The sequence below is a fragment of the Pelophylax lessonae genome (genome assembly GCF_965119305.1).
Source record: "Pelophylax lessonae genome assembly, chromosome: 5".
Classification (NCBI taxonomy): Eukaryota; Metazoa; Chordata; class Amphibia; order Anura; family Ranidae; genus Pelophylax; species Pelophylax lessonae.
Window position 1 is genome coordinate 276,668,979 of NC_138772.1, and position 20,715 is coordinate 276,689,693.

General features: G+C 42.5%; 1 protein-coding gene across 1 annotated transcript in view; it reads right to left on the reverse strand.

Moving 5' to 3' along the window:
• Nucleotides 1-575: 575 nt before the first annotated feature.
• The window catches only part of CAVIN4 (caveolae associated protein 4), a 52,383-nt gene continuing 32,243 nt past the window's right edge, over nt 576-20,715 (reverse strand). The window contains exon 2 of the mRNA XM_082259893.1: nt 576-1,418. Coding sequence (XP_082116019.1) covers nt 756-1,418 — 663 coding nt within the window. The 3' untranslated portion in view covers nt 576-755. The remainder of the gene's footprint in view (nt 1,419-20,715) is intronic.

A 20,715-nucleotide genomic window follows, 5' to 3' on the forward strand; every position in this document is an offset into this window, starting at 1 on the left:
ATGGGCACAGAGGAACAAACAGTGGTTTCTTTAGAATAACAAAAGGTGGAAATTGCAACAAAGTTTGTTAAAAATGTAAAGAGATCACCCAGAGGGGAACGTTTTTTTTTTCTCAACAAAAGTGGAGTTATGCTTTAAGTTCACTGCATTTAACCTAACAGCACTGCATGGAGCACCTTAGTATATCACAACATATTTGTGAGCCTTTTATTTGTAGTATAGCAACTGTGAGTTTTTGAGTCAGCATTTAAATAACATTTCTTTAAAAGTATACATGACCAAATTTGCCAGGTGTAACCTGCCCTTTAGTGCCGGTTCACAGTGCAACGGCACGACTTTGGGGGCGACCTGTGAAGTCGCGTGCACCGCGACTTCGGCGCAACTTGCACGGACTTCATAAAATGAATGTCTATGCAAGTCACTCCGAGGTCGCTCCGAAGTAGTACAGGACCCTTTTTCTAAGTCGGAGCGACTTGTGTCGCTCCTATTAGAACGGCTCCTGCACCGAACAATGGGAACGCAACGGAACGCGACTTTCAGGCTGACAAGTCGCGGTCCAAGTCGGATCAGTGTGAACTGGCACTAAGACGGGTTACATGCTTTCGTTCTATTTCTGTTTTGAGTAGAAGCAGTTGTTGGTAAATAGAAGATATGCACAATGGGCCTTATAATTATGGCGTTTCACTGTCCTTGAGATCCTTGAGAAGAGTTATTGATAGATCTGTGCTAGATTTTCTTGTTAGTAAGATCCTCTGTTAAGACAGTTTGATATCAACAAGCGGGGTTTCATCTGTATCCAACTTAGTTTCCAGTTTCAGCAAAGGTTTTTCTGAGATTGAGCCTGCCTTTTCTTCATCCTGAGCTGGAAGAAGCTCAGCCTTTTCTCCATTCTTTTTCTTTTTCTTCTTTATGGTGACCACTTTAGTAAAAGTTTCCTCTGAGATGGGTTCCACAGTTTCATGCTCAGAAATGGACTCTTCATCATCATCTTCGCCACCTTCTTGACCTTCTGCTGTTGTTCGTTCTTTTTCCTTCTTCTTTTTATTGAGTTTAAATTTTTCCTTCTTGGGTGCTGCTTTTGCTATGGATTGTTTAAATCTCTCTCCAGACTGTTTCAGTCTCTCTCCAGATTGCCTGATTCTCTCCCTTCTTTCTGGAGTAACTATCCTGGTGCGCATCCTAGTGACTTTCTTCCCAAAGTTTTGCTTTGTCTTCTGCATGTTTTCTTTGGAAAATGCTTTCTTGATGTTGTCAATGCGTTGCATGCCAGATTTTTTTAGGCGGGAAGCTCTGGTCTCTGGCACTTCGTACTCCTCATCGGAAGAAAGGTCATTTGGTGGATAGAGTTTATCCTTCAAGTACCCATCTAAGGCTGATTCCTTTGTAACGGTCAACTTAGTTGGGCATTCAATATCCTCCTGCAAAAATGCAAATAAAAAAAAAAGTTAAATGTATAAAATCTACATTGTAAATGGCATAATTTATACAAGGCAAACTGACAATGTCTCCAAAAAGAAAAAAAGCTGTTCAGTCGAAGGGATTGCATGAGGACTTGGGGGCACACAATGCGATTAGAGGAGAAGCGTTTTAACCTCAGGCAACGTGGGGGGTTCTTTACTGTTAGGGCTACAAGACTGTGGAATTCTCTACCACAAGAAGTGGTTTCGGCGGGTAGTATGGTGGCTTTCAAAAGACTATTAGACTTACATCTCAAGGATCAGAACATTCAGGGGTATGTGAGATGATTACAGCCACACACACCTACACAGGTTGAACTGGATGGACTATTGTCTTTATTCAACCTCACCTACTATGTAACTATGTAACATCTCCCAGCCCCATCATATTCACCTATCTTCACTCCATTGCAAGTCCTCCCTCTTCTACAGCCAATACTGAGATCCTGAGGGGGATCAGTGATGCCGCTCCCCTGGAAATGTGACAGGAATCAGTACTAGAAATTGGCTGCTAGGCCCTGGCATCCTTACAGGAGAGTAGATTTCATACTCTTCCATACTCGTAAATGTTAGGAAAGATTTCTGGCTGTAGTGGAGCAAGAAGTGGGGGTGCTAAGGTGAGTATAAGGGGGCAGAGGGCTCTTTCCAGAGACCTTGTCATATACCCTGCATAGTTTTACTTTGATTCCTCTAATCCAGTGCTTCTCAACTCCGGTCCTCAGGACCCACTAACTGGCCAGGTTTGCAAGATAACCGATATACATCCCAGGTGATATAATTTGCTGCTCATTGATTGCAGTATTCTAGTCTGCATCTCCCTAAGGTAATACATAAAATCTGGCCTGTTAATGGGTCCTGAGGACTGCAGTTGAGAACCACTGATCTAATCTATCTATGGAAATGTTTGTGTAAATTATACATGCATTATATAAGTAATCCAAACTACCAAACTGATATCTGTGCAAAGTCAATTCGTGTGAACAAGCAGCCACTTAAAGAGGAAGTAAACCCTCCTCTGACACTTGTGCCTATAGGTAAGCCTATATTAAGGCTTACCTATAGGTACTGTAAATATCTCCTAAACATGCATCGTTTAGGAGATATTTACTTTCCATGCAGCCAGTGACATCACTGGTGCATGTGCTCTGAAGGAACGGCCGCTCGTGCCGTTCCTTCAGACCCCCGTGCCATTACCGTCGGCTCCCGCGCGGGAGTGACGTCATCGCGGCTCCAGCCAATCAGATGGCCGGATGCCGCAAACCCGGAAGAAGGGCGACAAAACAGTCCAGAAGGGTCCATGAGACAGGTAAGCGGTTGGCACTGCAGGGCTTCGTTCTTAGGTAAGTATTTCATAATGAGCTAGTATGCGATGCATACTAGCTCATTATGGGCTTTTATTTCAGGTGTTCGTTTTTTTAAAAAAAAAAAAAACGGAGGTTTACAACCTCTTTAAAACCGTGATACTAGTTATATTTATTTCTGATAATTTTGTATCTATAATGTCATAGTTATTATATGTTATAATTGACAACAGCATTATTATTTGAATTGGCGCTGCTTTCTTTGCACATCATAATACATAAGTAATATGACTTAACAGACTCTTTTGCTGAGTTGAGACTTAAAAGGCCAGACATTATCACGCTTGTGTGTGTTATAAGTCTTGCAAGTTCACACATGCATTTTTGTGTATTAAGACCATCTGCATTAGAGCAGCTTTTTTCTGTTCGAGCACTGTGGTGTTTTGTAAAGCTGATGCATTGGCAGCTGTTGTATGGGTGCATTGCATTGCCATTCTAAACAAATGATATTGCAATACAAACAGTACCATGTGTTAATGTGCTTTGGGGTAACATGCAGCATAACATCCATTTTACTCTGCTTTACTGCAACACACACACATAAAGCCAGCACAGAAGACCCTTAATTTTGATAAACCTACTAATAAAATATTTATGTATTGTCACAACTATTTATTTGCTGCCACATAAAGGGAGATATGTGATTAAAAGTTGCAGAGAATGAACAACCCACAGCAGATAGATGAAACTAAAAACCGGTACTGACTTTTAAAAAAAAAAATAGAATATTTGCACTTGTAATATAAATTTTTTTTTTTTATACAATATTTTTTAAGGGTCCATTCACACTAGCGAGACTTGTCAGGCGACTTGGTTGCCTGACAAGTCGCGGTCGGTCGCTCGCCATTGAATAGCACAGAACCCGTTCTAATAGGAGTGACACAAGTCGCTCCGACTTAGAAAAAGGGTCCTGTACTACTTTGGGGCGACCTGGAGGCGACTTGCATTGACTTCAATTATATGAAGTCCGTGCAAGTCGCGCCGAGGTCACGGTGCACAGCGTCTGAATGGGCTGTAATTCTACACTGCTTTCTATTTTAGTTTTATATAAACCTAAATTCCTAAAGAAAGATATGCGGCACCTATATTAAGTTGATATTTGTAAGGGCATGCCCCTCTCATGTTGTTGCTCAGAGCTAATTATTCCATTTCCGTGTAGTTGAACTGAAGCAGTGCGATGCATCTGGCTGCTAAATTATTTGACTCCAGTCAGCAATGTTATTAATAAACAAATCTGGAAAACAGAGTTCCATATCTCAATGCATACCCAGTGAATGGTATGAGATTCAGCAGCAGGATCCCACTTTACTAAGGGGCGATCATTGTAGCCAGGTGTTTGTATATTCATTGTCATTTAGGAGTTGTTTCACTGAACATTTATATGTGATGCAAATTTCCAGATGCAACTGGTGATTGCACTGCTATGCAAGTATACAGGTGCATCTCATAAAATTAGAATATCATCAAAAAGATCATTTATTTCAGTATTTCAATTCAAAAAGTGAAACTCATATTATTTATAGATGCGTTACACACAGAGTGACATATTTCAAGCATTTATTTCTTTTAATTTTGATGATTATGGCTTACAGCTAGTGAAAACCCAAAATTCAGCATTTCAGAAAATTAGAATAATACATAAGACAAATAAAAAAAAGGAATTTTAATACAGAAATGTTGGCTTACTGTCAGGGGTCCTTTTGCATGAATTACTGCATCAATGCGGCTTGGCATGGAGGTGATCAGCTTGTGGCAATGCTGAGGTGTTATGGAAGCCCAGGTTGCTTTTGATTGCGGCCCTCAACTTGTCTGCATTGTTGGGTTTGGTGTCTCTCATCTTCCTCTTGACAATACCCCACATATTTTCCAAGGGGTTTAGGTCAGGCGAGTTTGCTGGCCAATCAAACACAGTGATACCATGATCATTAAACCAGGTATTGGTATTTTTGGCAGTGTGGGCAGGTACCAAGTCCTGCTGGAAAATTAACTCAGCATCTCCATAAAGCTGGTCAGCAGAGGGAAGCATGAAGTGCTCTAGAATTTCCTGGTAGAGGGCTGTGCTGACTTTGGACTTGGTAAAACACAGTGGACCAATACCAGCAGATGACATGGCTCCCCAAAAACTATGGAAACCTCAGACTGGACCTCATGCAACTTGGATTCTGTGCCTCTCCACTCTTCCTCCAGACTCTGGGACCTTGATTTCCAAATGAAATGCAAAAGTTTCCACAGTCCGTGATGATTTGGGGAGCCATGTCATCTGGTGTTGGTCCACTGTGTTTTAAGTCCAAAGTCAGCGCAGCCAGGAAATTCTAGAGCACTTCATGCTTCCCTTTGCTGACCAACTATATTGAGATGCTGATTTCATTTTCCAGCAGGACTTGGCACCTGTCCACACTGCCAAAAGTACCAATACCTGGTTTAATGATCATGGCATCACTGTGCTTGATTGGCAAGCAAACTCGCGTGACCTAAACCCAACAGAAAATCTGTGTGGTATTGTCAAGAAGAAGATAAGACATCAGACCCAACAATGCAGACAAGCTGAAGGCCGCTATCAAAGCAACCTGGGCTTCCATAACACCTCAGCAGTGCCACAGGCCGGTCGCATCCATGCTACGCTGCATTAATGCAGTAATTCATGCAAAAGGAGCCTCAACCAAGTATTGAGTGCATACTATACCGTACATGAACATACTTTTCAGTAAGCCAAAATTTCTGTATTAAAATTCCTTTTCTTAATTGGTCTTATGCAATTTTCTGAGATAATTGTGGGTTGTCACTAGCTGTAAGCAATAATCATCAAAATTAAAAGAAAGAAATGCTTAAAATATATCACTCTGTGTGTAACACATCTATATATAATATATGAGTTTCACTTTTTGAATTGAATTACTATAAAACTATAAAATAACTTTTTGATGATATATCAATTTTATAAGATGCACCTGTACATTTCCTTTTACAGCAGTGACACCTCTATTCTACAGATATAAGTAATGGTCCTACTGCTATACCTCTAATGGCTGGTAGTATCAGGTTATATACTTTAAGGCATCTGTGCTATAAAGGATACATTCTTTGTAATAAAAAATAATTGTGAACGGATACAAATCATTAAAAAGTAAAGAAAATATTGTGCTGACAATGCATAAATATAAGAAACCATATAACATATACTAGTGGGTTCAGAGTAAAATTTATGGAGATTAGAGTAATAGAATAGTGCAGAATTTGCCAAGTAAGGGAGAAGTTGCAAACTAAGAGGTAGGCGGTGATTAATGGTAGGAAGCAAATATAATAACACCTACTGGAGTCATTATTTCTCATTGCCCAAAGGAAGGCAAATAATATTTAACTGTGTCAGATTCAGCTGCAATGACTAACCAGAGGGGGGAACTGTAATTCTAAAGGTGGGCACCCTTACTGTAGCGCTTCTGCACAGCTAGTGCTGCTTATCATGGAGATTTCGAGTGTCTCTAATCTGTATTATCTTGTACATATGCAGTAATAAGATGAGCCTGCCAGTTTAAAGTTGTTTAGTTCAGTCTCATTTTATTAGCATTTTATACGTTTAGAAAATAGAACGGAAAAACATCACAATGTGTGGGAAAAATAAAACCACGGAATATCAAAGACTTAGTCAAATGAGTACAGCACTTGGGGCCAATCCCGTAATTTACTACAAAACACAGTCAAGAGAATGAACACCATTGAATGAATACTGTAAACAATAGGAAACCCAAGCACCTATTAGTAACAATGCAGGTCTGAAGGTCTTGTCTGGCATATGAAAAAAGAAGGGAAAAACTGTTTAAAACTGTTTATTGGACTATAGTCAGAGGCTTTTAGTGTTCGAGGAATCACATGGTTCACAATCCACAGTGGCCAGTTGGCCAGAACTGTTCTCCCCTAGTAGGAAGGCAATACGATTGTCCCAAGCCAGTAATGAAGATATTCCCTGTCTATCATGGCACTCTAAGTAATTTAAAGGTAAAACAACACAGTTCCAAAAAAAAACCTACATGGAAGCTAAATACAATACACTACATGAAAAATTGTAAAAAATGTATTTATGCTCTTCCCTATTTCCTTTACCAGAAACAAACAATTAGTGACTGCTACAGACATAACTGACAATATTTTATTTATTTATTTTATTTCAGGTACTTATATAGCGCTGTCAATTTACGCAGCGATTTTACATATACATTGTACATCAGTCCCTACCCTCAAGGAGCTTACAATCTAAGGTCCCTAACTCACATACATACACAGTAGGGCCAATTTTTTTTTATACAGGATCCCATTAACCTACCAGCATGTCTTTGGAGTGTGGGAGGAAACCAGAGTGATAATACATACAGAGGAAAATACGTCTTTGATAACGCCCTGGAGGAGGGCGAAACGCGTCAACGCAATTTCCGGTCCTGCGCTAGCTGTGACGTCATTTCCGGGAGCGGTGGAACGCACGCCGGGACCAGCGCAGCCCCGAGCACACCGCGATCTACAGGATCTGTTGTACCCTACGAATGACTGTATCAGCCTGCTTTTTTATACCAAAATGTGAGTGATCCAATTTATGGTTTAAATAAAAAGTTTATTTTGTCAGTATTACACTATTGTGAGCCTTTCTTCCCTATATGGTCCCTATATCCTGCTGAGTTCACCTATTGGAAGTCCCTATGAGGTTTTAACCAGTCTAGAGTATACGTCTTGGATTCCTTACTGGACTAAGCTTGTGTGACCCTTACACAGTACTGTCTGGGGGTCCACTTTGTCCGGTAAGTGCAACATCCTGGGGGAAAGGAAAGTCACCATTTTTTCTCACAGCACAGTGTCAGCATGAGTTTGCATAGATTTTCCAGCACTTTCTTGGACTATCTTTCACTGGCTACCTGCTGAAGCACTTTGGAATATATATTTTTACAGTTTAATGGACTATTTGCACTTATGAACTTTTTGTATTTACTATTATCTATTACACAGGATATTGTCTATATATAAGGGTTCACTATATATTTGATTTATATTGATGGTGATACATTTCACATACGGTTTAAGTTAGTCACAATCATTTTGCGCTGTTTGTTTTGTATTATCACTTTTAAAGATCCATTTGATTTTTGCAGAGCAGCACTTTGATGATTTTTTTAGGTTTCACCATAGCGCAACATTTAATCACTTTAATTTCAAGGAAACCCACGCAGGCACAGGGAGAATATGCAAACTTCAGGCAGGTAGTGTCGTGGTTGGGATTTGAACCAGCGACCCTCTTGCTGCTAGGTGAAAGTGCTAACCACTACACCACTGTGGCGCCCAATATGAGGTAAATCTGCACTGAAAAATATATGGAAGACATTCATTCCAAAACATATATTTGCCTAGCTGCATGCTGACCCTTTAGTAAAAGAATACTGAAGTCCTGAAGTCCTTATCTGCATACTTGTTCTAAGTTAATACATTAGAAAGTATTACAGCTGGAGGCCAGCAGGCAATTAGCATGTCCCTCTTGGCAGGCCCGAAGCCCATTTGGAATGTTAAGGGAGAGCAGAGCACTGTAGTGAACTTGGGGGAGTCACGAGGGTGAAGGGCTTAAAAAATCTGGAAGGTTGGTAGCTGTTCCACCAAGCTTGAATTATCTCCTCCCTGGCAGGTCACACAATTGAGTATGGGAAGGCACTGCATCCAAAGGCCTGTGCTCATGACTCCTGAATTGAGTTTTGTGAAAGGCAAATCAAAAGCTCAAAACGACATAAAAATGTACAAACAATACAGCAAAGGACAGGACAAATTCTACATTTATAGTCCTTTTATATGCATAAAGAGGCATGTGAATTTCCTGGTAGGATGGTTTGTAAATTATACTTTTTCCTGTGAAGTTTTTGTTTTCAGTGTATGATATTCATTCAATTTTTTTGATTAATAAGACGGATATAAAAAATACTGTTTCAAAAATCATAAAAACATTGTGAGAAGGTGGCTGGACAGGTGCTGGGTGGGAGGTACATTCCTTCTAGGACATTCCTGCACCTTTAAAAGCCCATCTCAATTATACACCAAAGCCGTTCATCTGTTTCCCAAATCTCCCAGAGAAACCATAGCTGAGAGAGCCTACATTGTGCTGCAGGATATGAGCTCAGTTGCTGATTTTAGAACTGTTATTTCTGTTATATTTCTGACCCAATAGACTATTGCACAACAGTCATTTTCGAGAGGATAATTGTTGCAGACATTTGTCACCTTTGATTGCCCAATAATTCAATCTTTTGACATTGTAGGACAGGCAATTAATATCTAAGCATACCTTATTGATTTTATTTTCGTACACTATAATTGTGTGATCACAGTTTTGAGAGCTTTTTCCTGCTGAACATGTTGTAGTTAAAGTAAACCTATCAGGTTTACAAAGTTTAAAAAAAAACAAGGTTCTGTTTATAATAGGATGTATGTCAGATTCACCCAAGATTCCATACAGTCCCCAAATATTCCTTCACATAAAAAGCTCATTCCCAAACATCTGGGTCTCCTCCTATTTTGTTATGTAGGTTTCCATGCACTATTTTTAACCACTTTTGCTGTCTTACGTCCAGGCCACTTTTTGCGATTCGGCACTGTGCAAATTTAACTGACAATTGTGCGCTCGTGCGACACCGTACCCAAACGAAACATATGTCCTTTTTTCCCCACAAACAGAGCTTTCTTTTGGTGGTATTTGATCACCTGTGCGATTTTTACTTTTTGCGCTATAAACAAAAAAAAGCGTACATTTTGAAAAAAATAACAATATTTTTCACGTTGTTTTTTTTATATGAAATTCCCCCCAAAAAAAATGTAAAAATCAAAATTTTTTTTACATTTTTGGCCAATTTGTTTTCTGCTACATATTTTTGGTAAAAAAAATTGCAATAAGTGTATTTTGATTGGTTTGCGCAAAAGTTATTGCGTTTACTAACTAAGGGAAAGATTTCTGTCATTTTTGGTGTTTTTTTTAACGAGTAATGGCGGTGATCTGCGATTTTTTTTTGCGGGACTGTGACATTGCAGCGGACAGATCGGACCCTTGACTGACATTTTTGACACTTTTGGGGGTACTAGTGACATTACTACAGTAATCAGTGCTATAAATATGCACTGTTACTGTAAAAATGACACTGGCAGGGAAGGAGTTAATTTTATTGGAGAGGGAGGGGTTAATGTATGCCTGGTGCTTACTGACGTGTGGGGGGAGGTGACTGAGTGACACAGGGACAGATCGCATTTTCAGCTATGCTGAACCCTGCAATCTGTCACTGTCTGTCACTTAGGAGATCCGCCCTCTTTGTTTACACAGGCGGGCGGATCTCCAGACTAGATTCCCAGACGATCGGGGAAGAGCAGCGACGATCACCGCCGCTCCTCCCCTGGCCCGACTCCCGCTGTGACGGAACTAGCCCTGTTTTTACAGACTTGTAAAGTGTAAGTAATGGCAAGCTCTTTTAGGATAGAGTGGGAAAGGGTTAGACGGTCTGCGAAGTTGTTATTAATACTCATTCTCCCTGAGGAGATTTCACCCTCCCTAGGTGTCCTGGTGAGCACTGTCACTAAAACAGTAAGTAAGAGGAAGATAACATTTTTTAAACTGTCACCCGAGCAAGTGGTGGTGGTAAATTATTTGATGGAGGTACCTGTTCTAATGATAATTGTCTAGGATGGGAAATCCACTATTTTTGGGGAAATTTCCTCTCATTTTAAATACAGGAAGTAGGGTTCCCGTGAGACTGTACACTTCCGGGTCTGAGGAGCGCAGGCGTGGAGCGGCGTCTCCTATTCCCTGCTATCGATTCAGTTTTTAAGGCGTTTATCTACTTTGATTGTAGTGAGTGCATTTTATCTTAATAAAATTATGCTCCATTGAGTAATACTGCACTATGAGAGCCTGTCTTGTCATTTCCCTATCTATGACTTGGTTCCTGAATGCTCCATCATTTTGGCTTTTGCACTCATGCCTAGCTTGATTTGGTAAAAAAATCACAATATGCGTATTTTGATTAGTTTGCGCAAAAGTTATCGTGTCTACAAACTTGGGGAAAGATTTGTCATTTTTATTTTTATTCTTATTACTAGTAATGGAAGCAATCTGAGATTTTTAGCGAGACTGCGACATTAGGGCAGACAGAGTGGACACTTAACTTATATTTTTGACACTTTTGGGGGGACCAGTGACGTTACTACAGTAATCAGTGCTAAAAATAGGCACTGTTACTGTACTAATGACACTGGCAGTGAAGGGGTTAACCCAGGGGTGATCAAAGGGTTAAGTGTGAGCCTAGGGGGTGTTTTCTAACTGTATGGGGGAGGGACTTCAATCACATAGCCCTATGATTCTAAATAGGAGGATCACAGGCGCTCTGTGATCATTTCAGAGAGAACAACGGTCTGCTGTGTTTACAACAGCAGACCGTTGTACTCTCTCCACGGAGAGTGATCGCGGGTGCCCAGCGGCAATCGCGGCCGCCGGCCCCATGGATCGGCTTCCCCACTTCCTAATGGGGCGGGCGCCCGCCCCCAGGTGCCGTACAGGTCCGGTGGTTCCCGCAGCTGAGCCAGCCTGCTGCAGTATATCTGCGGCTGGCGTTCGTCAAGTCATTAAAGAAGAAAAAAGCACCCAAGAGGCACTGGAACTTTATTCTTAGTTCATATAAGGCAGAAAGAAGAAACAAACCATTCTACCTCACTACCTTGCTCGCAACAAACAGTGGGTACCCAGCAGGTTACGAGAAAAAAACATGTACCAATAGAAGGAGCACTAGACTAAATGATGAGAGTCCAAATTGATTTATTGGTTTGTACTAAAAAACAGTTAATGCATTTCGGAGGCCAGAACATAGCAAACAATGCCCTCCTTGTACAAAATATACGGTAAATAAAATATTTGGAAAAGTCATAGAGTTAGTAAATATAGAGGCATAATATCTATAATTAAAATTAGTATTATGTATTACGATCATCCATTCGTGCACTTTAGTTTAGAGTATGTTGTTAGCCCTTGTTAGTGATGGAGAAAATTCATTTTTCCTTGATTTTGGCTCAATATTATATAAGAATGTCTCCAAAGCATGCCATGGCAAAATGACCAAGTGACCAAGCCAACCAAGCTCTTTCAAGTCCTTCCTTAAAAGCTAGTATCACTTTCCAAACAATTACAAGACATTGTACAGGACAGGACACTAGTTCTGTATCTACCACAGCCAAAATTGGAATCAACTAGTCTTCTGCGATAAGCACGTGTCTGTCCTGATCATCTGCCAAGCTGTTGGAAAACAGGGGGGACCCTTGGAAGAGCATTGGTATTCTACCTGCAGATAAGTCTCTTTATAGATTTATAGATATAGACTTTTGATATATTGCACTTCTGTTACTATATCTGTCATTGCTCACTCAAATGTTATACATCCGCAAGTTTTTTTGTGTATTCTCTCTTTGCAAATTTTGAAAAGAAACCCCAAAACATAAACTATGACGTAACCAGTAAGAGGAAAATAATTATATGCAGCACCCTCCTCTATCTGCTTATCAGGGGAGCCTGATTGTTATTTTTGCCTGTTGCATGTGTCCATGTGTGATTTATCTGGTCTGAGGGAGTGTCCCGACTGTACAGTGGAGGAAACCCAGCCAGTGACACACAAGCTTTTGTAGCTGTCCCAGGGGGTTAGCACAGAGAGTGGTGCATTCTGGGATTGCCTATAAAAGCCAAGGGCACATATGACAGGGCGGTCTTTGGGCGGGAAGCCAGGTCCCAGGAAGAGGGTGACAGCTGTCTCTCCTCCTGTTAGCAAGGAAGGTGGTCACAGCCAGTCAGTCTAGTGGACCAGGAGGTCCAGGATACTGAGGAGTGGAGCTGAAGGCAGAGCAACCCAGGGAAAAACAGTGTCTGTGAGCTACATAGTTACCGGAAGCTTGCCAGGAGTCTGCCCAGGAAGGGGACTACTCCAGTGGAGAGTCAGTGGACAAGGGGCTAGCATGGAAGTGAGAAAGGGCGTGCCAGGTTAGGTCCCTGAAGAGGAATTCATTCAGGAACATATCTTCTAATTCAGGAACATATCTTCTACTTCACTTCAGTGGCAAGGTGAAGCAGTGGCCTTGCCGCACATACTACAGTCAGTTGTCCTCAGAAATTGTGCAAAGATTAAGTTGGAGTGAAAAATGACATAAATCTTTCCCTTAGTTAGTAAACGCAATAACTTTTAGCGCAAACCAATCAAAATACTCTTCTTGCGATTTTTTTTACCAAAAATATGTAGCAGAAAACAAATTGGCCTAAAATGTTAAAAAATTTAGATTTTTAAATTTTTTTTAGGGAATTTCATATAAAAAATGTGAAAAATATTGTTATATTTGCAAAATTTACGATATTTTTTTGTTTATAGCGCAAAAAGTAAAAATCGCGCAGGTGATCAAATAGCACCAAAAGAAAGCTCTGTTTGTGGAAAACAAAAGGACATCAATTTCTTTTGGGTACAGCGTCGCACGACTGCGCAATTGTCCGTTACAGTCACGCAGTGCCGAATCGCAAAATAAGGCCTGGTCAGGAAGGGTGTAAAATCTTCTGGGGCTGAAGTGGTTAAAAACCCATGTGAAAAGCATCTGCACATTATTGGGTATTCAAAATGCATGACTGGATGACTGTAATGGATATTCACACATTTTGTTGAGTGAAGATTCTCAGTTCCTTTAGAAAAATAGCCTCATTATTTTTCATATAGTTTTGACATTAATATTGTCATCTGAACATGCAATTATGTATGATTTTCCACATGTTTTTTAGAGGGTGTAACCCATGATGATCAATTTAAACAATGTACATTTCTGCATAGTATTCCAAATCCAAATCCCTGTTTTTTCTAGGTTCCAATTACTGCTTGTATAGTGTAAGAAGGTAAATGTCATAACAGTATATGCTGCTGTTATGTTATGCTACTGCATAGGCTTTTTACAGTTATTATTATTAAAGCAAGCACTTGCATCTATTACATTTTTTTTTTTTTTTTTTTTAGGTAATTTTTATTACGTTTTTCATTATTTGTGTAGAAAAAGTGTAGAAAAACAAAATTATATCTATTTCTAGATCATAATCATATAGCAGGGTAATGTACAAAGTTGCACGTGTTGTAGTGATCATAGCGTACAGAATATGGGTATAAATGGATCTGTGAATAGGATGTTCAGGCAGGATCACACAAATGTCCTAAAGTTTTGGACTATTCCAGAGCATTATGCCTATTTCCTATAGGAAATATGCAGAGCAATAGCATAACCCTTGAAGGCAAGTGGAAAATAAAGAAGTAATAGGAGCTAGTTAGTCATGGATACCAAATGTTTTTGAACTTTTTTGGGCAACCCCCTATGTTGATAGGTTAATTTTTCCCTATCTAGAATGGTATTTACAGGATTACGCCACTGTAGTAAAGAGGGAGGCGTGGGTAAAAGCCTACTCTGTAATATTCGTTTTCGGGCAAAGAATAAAGTGAAAAATCTTCCGGGATGATGCCAAGGATAGTAACTTTAGGATCTAAAGGTACTTGAGTAGAACATACTTCATAGAGAGATTGCAAACTAACTAAGGGAAAGATTTATGTCATTTTTTTTTTTTTTTTTTTTAACTAGTAATGGCGGCGATCTGCGATTTTTTTTTTGTGGGACTGCGACATTGCGGCGGACAGATCGGACCCCTGACTAACATTTTTGACACTTTTGGGAGTACCAGTGACATTACTACAGTAATCAGTGCTATACATATGCACTGTTACTGTAAAAATGACACTGGCAGGGAAGGGGTTAACTTTATTAGTGATCAAGGGGTTAAGTGTGTCCCTAGGGCGTGATTCTAACTGTAAAGGGGCGTGGCTCAGGGCTGGACTGGGAATAAAAACCAGCCCCGGAAATCATTTCATACCAGCCCCATAGCATTATTATACCGACCCATTATTGACGCAAAGCGTCATTATTTTCCTGTTCCTAAAAGGGAAAACCATGCATTTTAAAGCACATGTGAAGCGTGTATTATATGTAGATAAGACAGGTATGAAATCACATAGGGTGTTATATATATATGTATATAGATACATACATACTGTACATAAGAGCAAATTCCAGTTAAAAGTGGAGCAATTATCAAGAACAGTCCACTTATTGCGATGGTGATATATTACCAGAATAAAAAATAATCAAAGTTTGACTTTACATGAGGGTCCGTAGAGTTCCCCCTTGCACTGTAATGGTGAATCCTGCAGACTCTGATGTAAAGGGGAACCCAAGGAACTCTGGAAATGTGATCAGAGACCACCTTCCACAGAAAGAAGGGGGGTTACTGATATAAAGGGGGGCCTTTATATCAGTGCCCCCTTACGTTACTGTATTCACAGACCCCTACTCAGACTGGTCTGAGGGAGCTGTCACTGACCTCCTCTCAGGTGCACCGTGCAGGGCTCAGTCAGTTTTCTCCAGCTTGTTGGCTCTGGGTTTATCCTATAGTCTTCTCTCCACAGTCCACATACATCTGACTTCTCCCATGACCCCCATCCCGGCGGAACTCCCACTCCTGACTCCTCTCCAGACTCCCCCTCAGAGACTGCAGACATGATAAAAGACAAGAGATGGTCATAGGCTGTGCGGACATGGTACAGGAGATGTCAGAGGTTGCAGACATGGTACAGGAGATGTCAGAGGCTGTGCAGACATGGTACAGGAGATGTCAGAGGCTGTGCAGACATGGTACAGAAGATGTCAGAGGCTGTGCAGACATGGTACAGGAGATGTCAGAGGCTGTGTGGACATGGTACAGGAGATGTCAGGGGCTGTGCGGACATGGCACAGGAGATGTCAGGGGCTCTGCGGACATGGTACAGGAGATGTCAGATGCTGTAGACATGGTACAGGAGATGTCAGAGGCTGTCCAGACATGGTACAGGAGATGTCAGAGGCTGTATGGACATGGTACAGGAGATGTCAGGGGCTGTGCGGACATGGCACAGGAGATGTCAGGGGCTGTGCGGACATGGTACAGGAGATGTCAGATGCTGTAGACATGGTACAGGAGATGTCAGAGGCTGTGTGGACATGGTACAGGAGATGTCAGGGGCTGTGCGAACATGGTACAGGAGATGTCAGAGGCTGTGCAGACATGGTACAGGAGATGTCAAAGGCTGTGCGGACATGGTACAGGAGATGTCAGAGGCTGTGCGGACATTGTACAGGAGATGTCAGAGGCTGTGCGGACATGGTACAGGAGATGTCAGAGGCTGTGCGGACATGGTACAGGACATGTCAGAGGCTGTGCGGACATGGTACAGGACATGTCAGGGGCTGTGCGGACATGGTACAGGACATGTCGGAGGCTGCGGAGGGCTCCAGTCTTACCCGCCCCTGGTGTAGAAAGGCACACGCCACAACCCCGACCAAGATTAGTGCCTTTCTATAAAAATGACACCGCCCAGTGCCATTACGCCTCTACTGGCCTTCCCTGGCATAGCTGCAGCCATATACTATACAGGTGCCACCAGGGCTAGTGGAAAGATTTTTGACACCCTAGGCAACCCCCCCCCCCAGCAAGGAAGGTTAGGTTTTGTTTATATACCCCGCCTTGTTATTCAGAATTGTATTCTTCCAGAATTAGATAAACAGTTTGAGGACACACTGCAGAGATCCTGGGAAAAAAACATCTTCATTATAAAGTTCTTAATGTGAATGTGTATGAGATGGAGATGCAAGTGGATAGGCTTGCCTGTGGCTGTGCATTCATCACACCAACGAGGTAAATTAACCACCCAGACAAATAGAAACAAAAACTCCATCCACTGAACCCTTACCCATCTGTCTGAATAGGATTGTTACGGATCTCATGAAGATCATGTTGGTCACTCCCCCAGTCACACAGAGGCAGAACTTGCGGGTGGCCGTGAATTGCGGGCGGCTGGAAGGAACTTGCGGGCGGGCTGGCGGCCGGAACTTGTGGGCGGGCAGCCGGAACTTGCGGCCAGAACTTGTGGGCGAGCGGCCGGAACTTGTGGCCGGAACTTGTGGGCAGGCGGCTGGAACTTGTGGGTGGGCGGGCGGCCGGAACTTGCGGCCAGAACTTGTGGGCGGGCGGCCGGAACTTGCGGCCGGAACTTGTGGGCGGGCGGCCGGAACTTGTGGCTGGAACTTGTGGGCGGGCGGGCGGAATTTGCGGCCAGAACTTGTGGGCAGGCGGCCCGGAACTTGTGGGCGGGTGGCCGGAACTTGTGGGCGGGCGGCCGGAACTTGTGGGTGGGCGGGCCCTCTGAGTGCTGCTGCTCTCAAAGCGGCCCCAGGGCAGTCGGCCTACCGGGAAATCTCCCGGTATCCCGGTAGGCCAGTCCGGCCCTGGCGTGGCTTGTGATGTAACAACAGAGACATACGATCCTACATAGCAGGATCGTGTAGTCTCTGAAGTTACATCAGGGAGAATGACAGGCGGCTTTGTTTACATCAGCTACCTGATTTTCTCCCTCTCCAGCTGGAGATCGCGAGTGACTGGCGGACATCGGAGCCGCCGGTCACTCGCGCGGGAATGAGCGGGGGCGGGAGCGCGCCTCCGGCAGTGCGCGCTCATCCCCTAGAGGCTCCTAGGCGAGTGACGTAGCCCTACGTCGGTTTGCCCAGGAGAGCCAGACTGCCGCAGTAAATAGTCGTGCGGCAGTCGGCAAGTAGTTAATACTTGGTTGCAAATCCTTTGCAGTCAATTACAGCCTGAAGTCTGGAACGCATAGACATCAGCAGACGCTGGGTTTCATCCCTGCAACTGTCTTCAGTGCTTGTGCTTGGTGCATTTTCCCTTCAGTTTTGTCTTCAGCAAGTGAAATGCATGCTCAATCGGATTCAGGTCAGGTGATTGACCATTGCATAATATTCCACTTCTTTCCCTTAAAAAACTCTTTGGTTGCTTTCGCAGTATGCTTCAGGTCATTGTCCATCTGCACTGTGAAGCGCCGTCCAATGAGTTCTGAAGCATTTGGCTGAATATGAGCAGATAATATTGCCCCGAAACACTTCAGAATTCATCCTGCTGCATTTGTCAACAGTCACATCATCAATAAACACAAGAGAACCAGTTCCATTGGCAGCCATACATGCCCTTGCCATGACACTACCACCACCATGCTTCACTGATGAGGTGGTATGCTTTGGATCATGAGCAGTTCCTTTCCTTCTCCATCACTCTGGTACAAGTTGATCTTGGTCTCATCTGTCCATAGGATTTTGTTCCAGAACTGTGAAGGCTTTTTCAGATGTTGTTTGGCATACTCTAATCTGGCCTTCCTGTTTTTGAGGCTCACCAATGGTTTACATCTTGTGGTGAACCCTCTGTATTCACTCTGGTGAAGTCTTGTCTTGATTGTTGACTTTGACACACATACACCTACCTCCTGAAGAGTGTTCTTGATCTGGCCAACTGTTGTGAAGGGTGTTTTCTTCACCAGGGAAAGAATTCTTTGGTCATCCACCACGGTTGTTTTCCGTGGTCTTCCGGGTCTTTTGGTGTTGCTGAGCTCACAGGTGCATTCTTTCTTTTTAAGGATGTTCCAAACAGTTGATATGGCCACACCTAAAATTTTTGCTATCTCTCTGATGGGTTTGTTTTGTTTTTTCAGCCTAATGATGGCTTGCTTCACTGATAGTGACAGCTCTTTGGATCTCATATTGTTGACAGCAACAGATTCCAAATGCAAATAGCACACTTGAAATTAACTCTGGACCTTTTATCTGCTCCTTGTAAATGGGATAATGAGGGAATGACACACACATGGCCATGGAACAGCTGAGCAGCCAATTGTCCCATTACTTTCGGTCCCTTAAGGCCCCTTTCCCACAGGCAGACCATTCAGATCCGCCTGTCCATGTTTTTGGTGGATCTGAACGGTCCCCCCATGCATCCCTATGGGGCATCGGATGTCAGCGGAGACATGTCCGCTGACACCCGATCTGTCAAATCTGGACAGATGGAAACCCTATTTTCCTTCCATCCAGCAGATCGGATCGGATGAGAACGGACCGACGGTCCATTCCCATCCGATTCCCCCATAGAGATGTATGGGGCTGTGACAGCTGTGTCTCCGCACAGTGCGGAGAACAGCTGTCATTCTCCTGCTCAGCGAGGGATCGGCGGATGGATCCCCCGCTGAGAAAAGCGGAGTCCGTTTGACGGACTCTATGTGTGAAAGAGCCCTAAAAAGTGGGAGGCACATATCCAAACTGTTGTAATTCCTACACCTTTTACCTGATTTGGATGTAAATACCCTCAAAATAAGGCTGAAAGTCTGCAGTTAAAGCACATCTTGTTTGTTTCATTTCAAATCCATTGTGGTGGTGTATAGAGCCAAAAAGATTAGAATTGTGTCCATGTCCCAATATTTATGGACCTGACTGTACATGCGCTCATGGCTATGTTTTGCTATACTTTGCAACTTATATGCCAGGTTTGATTGAGTTACATTCTTCATACAGTATGCACCTCTGTATTTGCAGTACGCTAATGTATGCACCCTAATGTTAGCACTCTCATGTATGGATGTTTGCCCATCTCTTTCACTGATGTTTTTTTGTGGCAAATGGGGCAGCAGCTGCACAAAACCTATCCGAGAACTACTTTTCTCTCCACTTATAGTATAGCCATACACTTGTACGCTGGACAGCCATATCAGTGTCCAGGTACTTTTATTATTGGTTTCCGCACCCACTTTTATTGGTCTGGGATCTTGTACTGTTTCTCTAGTTTTGGTAGTCTTGGGGTTCTCATCTCTATTCCTCATCTGCAATTGTAAACCATCTGGCTTTGGAGTAGCGATTCTTGTAATGTGCACTTGTATATATTCCCTAGTTTGTGCACCATCAATGCCTTTGTCCTTATTTTTTCTAGGGTGTCATTCATGCTCTCACACTTGTTTACTTATGGCACAAGTAAGGGGTTGGTCCTGTGCTGTTTTTTCATTTTCAGGCCTTAGCCATTGTGTTGCCCTAGCATATCACTTGTTACATTTATTTACTTTGTTGCAAATAATGGTGGTGCGTTCTTGCCAGGTGTTTGCCAGGTGCACAGACAGCCATTTTGTAAGTGTTTTAGGTATGATTTGCTTTTCTACTTTTTTTCTGCATTTTTTGCATTAGCTGCTTTTGTATAACAGTGTCACCTAGGATGTATCATCATTTATTGTTTTTTTGGCGTGCTATTGGGAATTGTTCCTTATGCAACCTTTCTTTGCGCTCAACCCAGTATGTGTCTTTTTACCTTTGCGATGTGTGATGCCATCACTAGGGGGTATTGTTGGTGGGTGAGGCTTTGCGTTTATTAGTTTGATCATTTTCTTTTTTTTTGTCAGTGCTTTGGAAAAGTCAGACTGAGCTCCTTTGAAACACTGACAATAAAATGTGGTTGCTTTGACTTATCTCTGCGGCAAGACCTATGAGTGCCCCTATACCTGTTTTGGATTTGTGCCAACAACCTCATAGTTATACAATTTGTGTGAGATCTAAGGCGCTGCCGGTTCTGACTGTTCCGACAGTGTCAGGAGAACTGGAGTGAGATTTGATTATGTCACTACTATGCTCTTACTGTTGTTGCTCTAAAAATCATGCCTCTACAAAGATGACCACATCCACACAAGGCTGAATAAGGCATGGCAGCTGCAGAAAGACAACAGGCAATACTGGTGACTAAAGCCTCATAGACATGCACCGATTGTTGGCCGACCGATCGGCCGTCTTTTGTCCAGTGTTGTTGAGTTGGTTGAAATGTGCTCTAGACTGCACACGAATTTTGTCGGCCAACAACAACCAACTGCAGAAGTGATGTCATGTTCTGGTCTACTTTTTGTGTGTTTTTTCTTCTCTGAGCATGCCCA